Here is a 6,974-nt window from a genome sequence, read left to right as displayed (position 1 = left end):
GTGAGGACAAAACGGAGTATGTGTTGCCTGAAAGGAGCCCTTATTACTACGGTGAATAAATTACAGCTGACATTAACTTCACCTGGGACAGATGGAAGCTACCGCTTTTCAGCTTAACAGGGTTTCCTAAACTAATGAGTCATCACCGGCTCCACTTAGTCCCCTCCGCTAAGTGATAGGTAGGTATTTTTTTCTTTAGACTATCCTCAGAACAGGAAAAAAAAATAGCCTTTTGTTCCAAAGCCAACACAAAATACCTATGTTCAGATTTCGATATAAATAATCGAGGTTTTATATAATTCCATATTAATAGTGCCCAAAATCTCGATGCATAAATAAATTAAATTATTAACACTTCTTACAAAAAGTGACATATTTCCCTTCCTAGTGGAACATCGACACGAATATACAAGCGGGGCGCGGGGCCCCGCGACAGCAGCGCCCGGCGGCTCCGCTCCGCGCCGGCCTCGGGGAAGCGCCGCGGCGGCCCCGGCCCCGGCCCCGGCCCCGGCCCGCCCGGGGCACCGGGCCCGCGGGCGCCGCGCCGCTCGCCGCCTCCGCGCCCGCCCCGTCTGCGGCGAGCCGCGGCCCCGGGGGCGGGGAGAGCCGCCGGCCGAGCTCCGCGGGCGAGTCCGCTGCGTGCCCGGGCTGCCGGGCTCAGACGAGGGAGGTGACCGGCGGGATCTTGGCGCTCTCCTCCTCCCAGGGCTGCAAGTTCTGCAGCGCGAACAGCGACGAGTTGTGCAGGCACAGCGGGTCGGGCTGGATCGACTCGTTCAGCGACTTCTGGAAGGCGTCGTGCTGCAGCTGCAGCATCAGCCGGCTCGCCTGCTGCCGCTCGGCCTCCCGCTCCTCCGCCGTCTGCCGCCTGCCGGGGGACACGCTCAGCCCGCGCCCCGGGACGCCCCGGGATGCTCCGCCCGGGGCTCCGCGGGTAGCGGCCGTTTCGGTGGCGGGGGCGCGACCGCGGGAACCGGGCGCCGCCGGCCGCGGACCCCAGGCGCGGTGCGGCCGGCGCATCTCCGGCAGGCAGCGGGGCAGCGCGCCGCTTCCTACCGGGACTGGGCACCGCCGGGCGGGCGGCAGCCGCTCGGCCTGTAGCGGAGGGATTCCGGGCGGCGGGAAACGCCTGGAAACCCCCCGTTTCCCAGTAATCCCGTTTCCGAATATTCCCCCGTTTTCCCAATGTTCCCCCGTTTTTCCGAATAATTCCCCGCTTTTCGAATAATCCCTCGTTTTTACGAATAACCCCCCGTTTTCCGGATGGGGGACTATAAGAAAGAAAAAGATAAAAATAAATAACAATAATAACGATAACCACAACAACAACAAAATAATAATAATAATAATAATAATAATAATAATAATAATAATAATAATAATAATAAAATTCACCCCCGACCGTTTCGCTGCCGGGGGCCGGCGAGGGGTGCACTCCCGGCCGGAGCCGGGGCTTCCCGGGGGCGGCGGGCGGGGAGCTCCGCCGGGGGCGGCGGCGGGACGGGGCGGCCCCGGGGGCGCGGGACTCACCGCCACTTGGTGCGCCGGTTCTGGAACCAGGTCTTCACCTGGGCGTCCGTCATCTTGAGGGACTTGGCGAGGGCAGCGCGCTCGGCCGAGGCCAGGTACTTCTGCCGGTGGAAGCGCTTCTCCAGCTCGCAGATCTGCACTCGGGAGAAGGACGTCCGCGGCTTCTTGCGCTTCGGCGGGGTCCGGTTCTGGTAGGGGTGCCCGATCCGCCGTGTCACCGTGAAAGGCGTCAGCGCCGCCGCCGCTGCCCGGGTGGGAAGCACAGGGGTCAGCCCCGCGCCCGCACGGTGCCGGCCGCCCCCCCGGGGCCGCGGCTCTGCCCGACGGCCGCCCGCCGCCCCGCCGGCCCCCGAAGGAACCGCGTCTCCCCGAGGTCCCGCTTCCACATTTCGCCGAAGGGATGCGGAGGCGAGCGGGGCCCGGCCGCCCCCCGGGGCGCCCCGCCGCCAGCCCCGGGGCGGCCGCGCCATCCACGCCGGCAGGAGAGCGGTTTTTCGGATCGCTGCGAGCGCGGGGGAGGGAAACATCCAGCGGGGCGCCTTTGCTTTTATTATTAGCATTATCACTGTTACTATTTCGTTTTCTATTTTTTATTTGCCTTTCCGTTCGTTGCCGGGGGGCTGCGCCCCGCTCCGCCCCGGCGCCTTACCTGTGAACCTGTCCTTGACGAAGCGCCTGCTGCTCTCCATCCAGGGGAAGTTGAGGCTGCCCAGGCTGGGCACGGCGGGCATGGCCGGGATGGCGCTGGAGATGGGCGGCGGCACGGCCCCGGGGATGGGCCTGTGCGCCGGCACCCGGATCACGCCGGCCGGGGCCAGGCTGAGGTTCACACTGTAAGATCCAGAGTCCTCGAAGGGCGCGGCGATGGCCGGGAAGGGGGCCGGCAGGGCCGGGTAGGGCGCGCCGCCGCGGCCGCCGGGGCCGCCCAGGAAGGTCGCGCCGTCGGGGCCCCGGGGGGGCGGCGGGGGACCGCTCTCCTGCTCGGGGCTGTTGAGGATCTGGTCGATGCCGAAGCTGATGGGCTCGTGCTGGTGCTGGTGCTGGCCCTGCGCGCCCGCCGGCGGATCCATCCTCCTCCTCCTCCTCCTCCTCCTCCTCCTCCTCTTCTTCCTCCTCCTCCTCCTCCTCCACCACCACCACCACCGCCGCCGCCGCCGCCGCCGCCGCCGCCGCCGCCGCGCACCCCTCCGCGCCCGCTATAAAGGCGCCGCCGCTCCGCCGCGCTCCGCGGGCCCGGCCGGCCCCGGCGTGCGCCGCGCGGAAACTTTGCCGAGCGCGCGCCGCCCCGGCAGCCGCCCCGTCATCTCCTCGGGGCCGCCGCGCGCCCCGCGCCGCGTGCGCCCCCGCCGCCGCCATTGGCCGCCGCCGCCCAGCCTCTGCGCTCCCATTGGCTCCCGCCGCTCGGCACCGGCCTCGCGCCCGGGCGCGGGGGCCCGCCGCCGCCGCGGTGACATCACTGGGGCGCACGAACAATGGGGCCGCGCGGCGGCGGGCGGGGGCGGGGCGGCGGGGGCGCCGTCGGGGCCGGGGCGGCGGGACGGGTCGCGGGGCCGGGCCGCCCGGCACGTCGGGGGCGCCGTCCCGCGCCCTTCCCGCGCCCCGCGGGGCCGGCGCAGCCGCCCGACGCCTCCCGGCCCCTGCCCTTCTGCCGGCCCGCCGGAGCCGCGGCCCCCGACGGCCGCTGCGCCGTCCCCACCCGAGGCGGCCCCGCGCGGCGGGGCTCGGTCCCGGCACCCCGCGGCTGCCCGGCCCCGGGCGGGCGGCAAGCCACGCTGGAACGGCGAGGCCGGGCGCCCGCCCCGACGGCAGCGCGGAGCGGCGGCCCGCGGCGGTGCCCGGGGCCGGGCCGGGGGGTGCCCGGGGCCCCGCCGGGCGGGATTCCGTTTGGGCTCGATTCGCGCCCAGGCAGCGGGAGCCTGGCGCGGCCGCCGAGCGAGTTTGCAGACGCTCCCTAACGTCCAAATTGGACTAAAGGCGTTAAAAATTAAATAACGTTCAGCCGCATTTACTTAGTTTCCCTCTTATAAGGGGAAATGAAAACAGGGAATAGAATTTCCCTGTTAATAGAATGTAATGGCATTTGATCAGCACCTGGCAGGGCGATCCCGGGATGCCGGAGCGGTGACAGGAGGGACTTGATTAGTTTTTAAACCTTAGGATTCAATTACCGCAGCGCGCCGAATCGTTCCGACGGCAGCGGCAGCGAACGCGGACCGACCCGCCGAGCCACCGGCGCTGCCGCGCGGAGCCCGCCCGGCGGCGGAGGGCGGCAGCTGCGGGCCGCGGCCCCGCTCCGCGCCGGCTCTTGCTCCGCCGCGCTCGCCGCCTCGGCCCCGCGGCAGAAGCTGTGTGGGGGCCGGGGGTGCCTTTCCCGCTGGGGCGCGGGGTCCGGCCGGGCGCTGGCCCTGACGGCCGCCGCGGAGCTGCCGGCTGAATTTTCCCGGCGCGGCGCGGGGAGCGCCGGCCCCGACGGAGGCGCGTCCCTGCCGGCGGCCGTCGGGGGGACTTCCCCGGCTCACCGCATGGAGGGACACCCGCCCCGCCCCGCCCGGCGGCCATTAACACGGCTATTAAACACCCGCACCCCCTGGGGGGACCCCCCCGGTGCCGCCCCCGGCCCCGGGCAGCGTAATCGCATTGTCCCCGCTCGGTGCGGCGGGTGCGAGCGGAGCCGCCATCAGCCGCCGCTCCCCCGGAGCGGAGCTAATCGGATTGACACGATCCCGGCAAGATGGTGCGGGGCCGGGCGGGGCCGCCCAGCGCCACCGGGAACGGCCGCGGGCGCCCAGCCCTCGGGGCCCCGCTCCGGCCGGCCCGGCCGGGAGGGCGGGGAGGCGGCGGGGCGGGGGGGGGGAGAGAGGGAGAGAAAAGGAGGGGAAAAAAGGAAAGGGAAAAAAAAAAAGGAAAGGCAACCGGGGGAGGATAAATAAATAAATAAAGTGACACCCAGTCCTGAATCAGGGCAGGCTTTGTTAGAGAAAATTGCGGCTTGATCTGCATAATGGGAACTCGGGCTGCCCAAGGCTATCTTTTTATTGCATGTGTGTCTGCTGTTATCAATTTTGTGAACGATTTCACAGGGAGCCTGGCAGACTTGAGCTGGAATAATATGCAAAGATGAGCTTTGAATAATGAATGATGTGCTTTTAAACCAATTCCAAAGTGTCTGTGATAGTACAATATGAAAAGGGGTGGTAAGTAATAGTGTATTTAAAAGGCGCTAGTATGTTTTTATTACTATATTTAAAAAGATATCTATATTATTTTTGTGAAATGGATAATATATCACAGAGTCTTTGATAATCAGCTAAACAATACATTTTTCTTTGGGAAAACTCTCCTGGTTTTACACAGTTAAATGTAGAGTATCGGCGTACAGCTTTGTAACGCTCGGCTACCTTATTAAATATTAACTCTATTTTAATATTAGCTTTTAAATTTAATATGTTGACGTTCTGCAGTTTTACTTTAATTATGTTTTATAATTAATAACCCAGGACGTATGGTATCCTTAAATGCAGCTCTCCCGCAGCCGCCTCGTCTCCCTCGCCCCGCCGCGGGCTGGGAGCGCGCAGCCCCGCGCACCCCGCGGCACCGCTCTGGACCCCGAACCCACCTCCGCTTTGCCAAGGGCCGCGTTTCGTCGGGGCCGGCCCGGGCCGCGCTGCCGGGCTCCGCTCCCGCCCCCTCGGGACCCCCGGGCCGCCCGACGCGGAGCGCGCGGAGCTGCGGCCCCGACGGCGCGGCCGTGCCGGAGCCGGGTCCCCGGTCCCCCCAGCACGGCACAGTGCTGCGACCCCCAGCAGTGCCCGGGGCCGCGCGGGTGCCTGCTGGAGCGATCGTGGTGTGGGGATGAACTCGCCGCCCAAACTCGGGCTGCTCCGTGCCATCGGGGAGGCAGAGACAGCCCAGGGCTGGCCCCACCGGGCAGGGGGAGACAGCGGGACCCCCGGGCAGGCACGGGACACCCACAGCGTGTCCCTAGCGCCCTGCAGCCCCCCCATCACAGCGGTGCAGCGGAGTGCAAATAGCCCTGCACCCGGCAGGGCTTCAGCAAGGCCCCAGGCACAGCACAACACGGTGTGGCATTGCACAGCACAGCGTGGCACGGCACAACACAGCATGGCATGGCATAGCCTTTGCATGGTATGGTATGGAATGGCGTGGCATGGCATGGCATGGTCTTTGTGTGGCACAGCATGACATGGCCTGAGGCCAGCCTGCGAGTCCCGGCTGCAAGCAGCCAGCTGCAGGGATGCCTCTAACCCAGGCACAGGGAGGTCGAGTGGGTGCAGCACCGGCAGGACAGTGCCCGGCTGGGTGGGGGTGCACAGCCAGGCAGCCCCACAAGACCAGCAGGGCAGCCACCAGAGCCATGTGGGCAGGGGAAGGCTGGGAAGAGAGAGCTCAGGGGGGCATGCGGGGAGGCTGCTGTGGAGCGAGAGGTGAAACATTGTCATTCCCTGTAAAACTCAGACAGCACATTGTACGAGTATTAACTGAGATGTAGCACCGAGCACGCGGTGCCGCCAGGAAGAAGCACGGTGCGGTCCCGCTGCCACGCTGCGGCACGGCTCCTTAGGCCCTGGCGGGAGTGTGGCTGGGCCGGCTCTGCCTGGCTGCCCGGGCTGGGCTGGTGCGGCAGCATGGGTTCGGAGCATGCTGCACCCAGCCACCTGCAAAGGCATGGGGGAACAGAGTTAAGAGGGGGGAAAAAAGTAAGTAACACTATGTAAGAGGAGCGACCACCTCCCCAGCACCACTGGGCAGAAGGGACCCCTGCCAAGTTTGTCACTGGGAGTCACTGGGGGCAGAAAAGCAGCATCCACCTCACCCGTCCACAAAACCCAGAGCTCCTCCCAGGCCTGGCTGCTATGGGGGAACATGGGAGGGGGACGTGCCACAGCCCACCATGGTCACTGGGTTTGGTTATGGTGTGCACATGCACTCCTCAGCCCCGGGAATGTCTAGGCTCTAGACACGGAAGGACCTGCAGGGAGGGCGTCCTCACAGGACCCACATCCTCACAGGACCTGCCATGTGCCAGGCAGCAGCTAATGCCACTGTTCAGCTTTTCAAGTGCTTCCTGTAGGATGAGATAATAAAAACACGTGATAAAATACGCACTGATCCAGCCGCAAATGCCTCTGCCTTTCTAAAGCAAAGCAGCTCCATCACCCCTCTTCCACTGCGGCACCAGACATTTCTGCATCCACATTTGGAGTGAGTTTGCCAGTGGTGACCCCAGCTGTACTGCTGGCACAGGCATCAACACGTGCCGCATCCACGGCCGGGCCCGCAGGCTGCGCTGCAAAGGGAAAGAAACGGGACTGCAGCTCCAGTACCTGCAGCCATTCCTGGAAAGCAGAGGAGTGACGGGTTTGGTCTCCTCTCCTGAGCACGTCCCAGCACCACAGAAAATGAAATCCCCATTGGGAGGAGAT

General features: G+C 65.6%; 1 protein-coding gene across 1 annotated transcript; it reads right to left on the bottom strand.

The window, feature by feature from the left end:
- Positions 1–657: 657 nt before the first annotated feature.
- On the bottom strand, positions 658–2,600 carry TLX3 (T cell leukemia homeobox 3). Its single transcript, XM_072873119.1, has 3 exons — positions 2,180–2,600; positions 1,531–1,774; positions 658–868 (listed from the first exon to the last, which is right to left on the bottom strand). Exons 1-3 carry the CDS (start codon positions 2,598–2,600, stop codon positions 658–660), a joined length of 876 nt encoding a protein of 291 aa, XP_072729220.1.
- Positions 2,601–6,974: the final 4,374 nt, after the last annotated feature.

The sequence above is a fragment of the Ciconia boyciana genome, chromosome 9 (genome assembly GCF_034638445.1).
Source record: "Ciconia boyciana chromosome 9, ASM3463844v1, whole genome shotgun sequence".
NCBI classification, from domain to species: Eukaryota; Metazoa; Chordata; class Aves; order Ciconiiformes; family Ciconiidae; genus Ciconia; species Ciconia boyciana.
Note: the sequence above shows the minus strand (reverse complement) of the source record. Positions and strands in the feature narration are given on the sequence as shown.

Coding starts and splice junctions, on each gene's coding strand:
- TLX3 (XM_072873119.1), bottom strand. CDS start 2,600: ATGGATCCGCCGGCGGGCGCGCAGGGCCAGCACCAGCACCAGCACGAG. Junction 1,775..2,179: donor CGTCAAGGACAGGTTCACAG/GTAAGGCGCCGG, acceptor CCACCCGGGCAG/CGGCGGCGGCGCTGACGCCT. Junction 869..1,530: donor AACCGGCGCACCAAGTGGCG/GTGAGTCCCGCG, acceptor GTCCCCCGGCAG/GCGGCAGACGGCGGAGGAGC.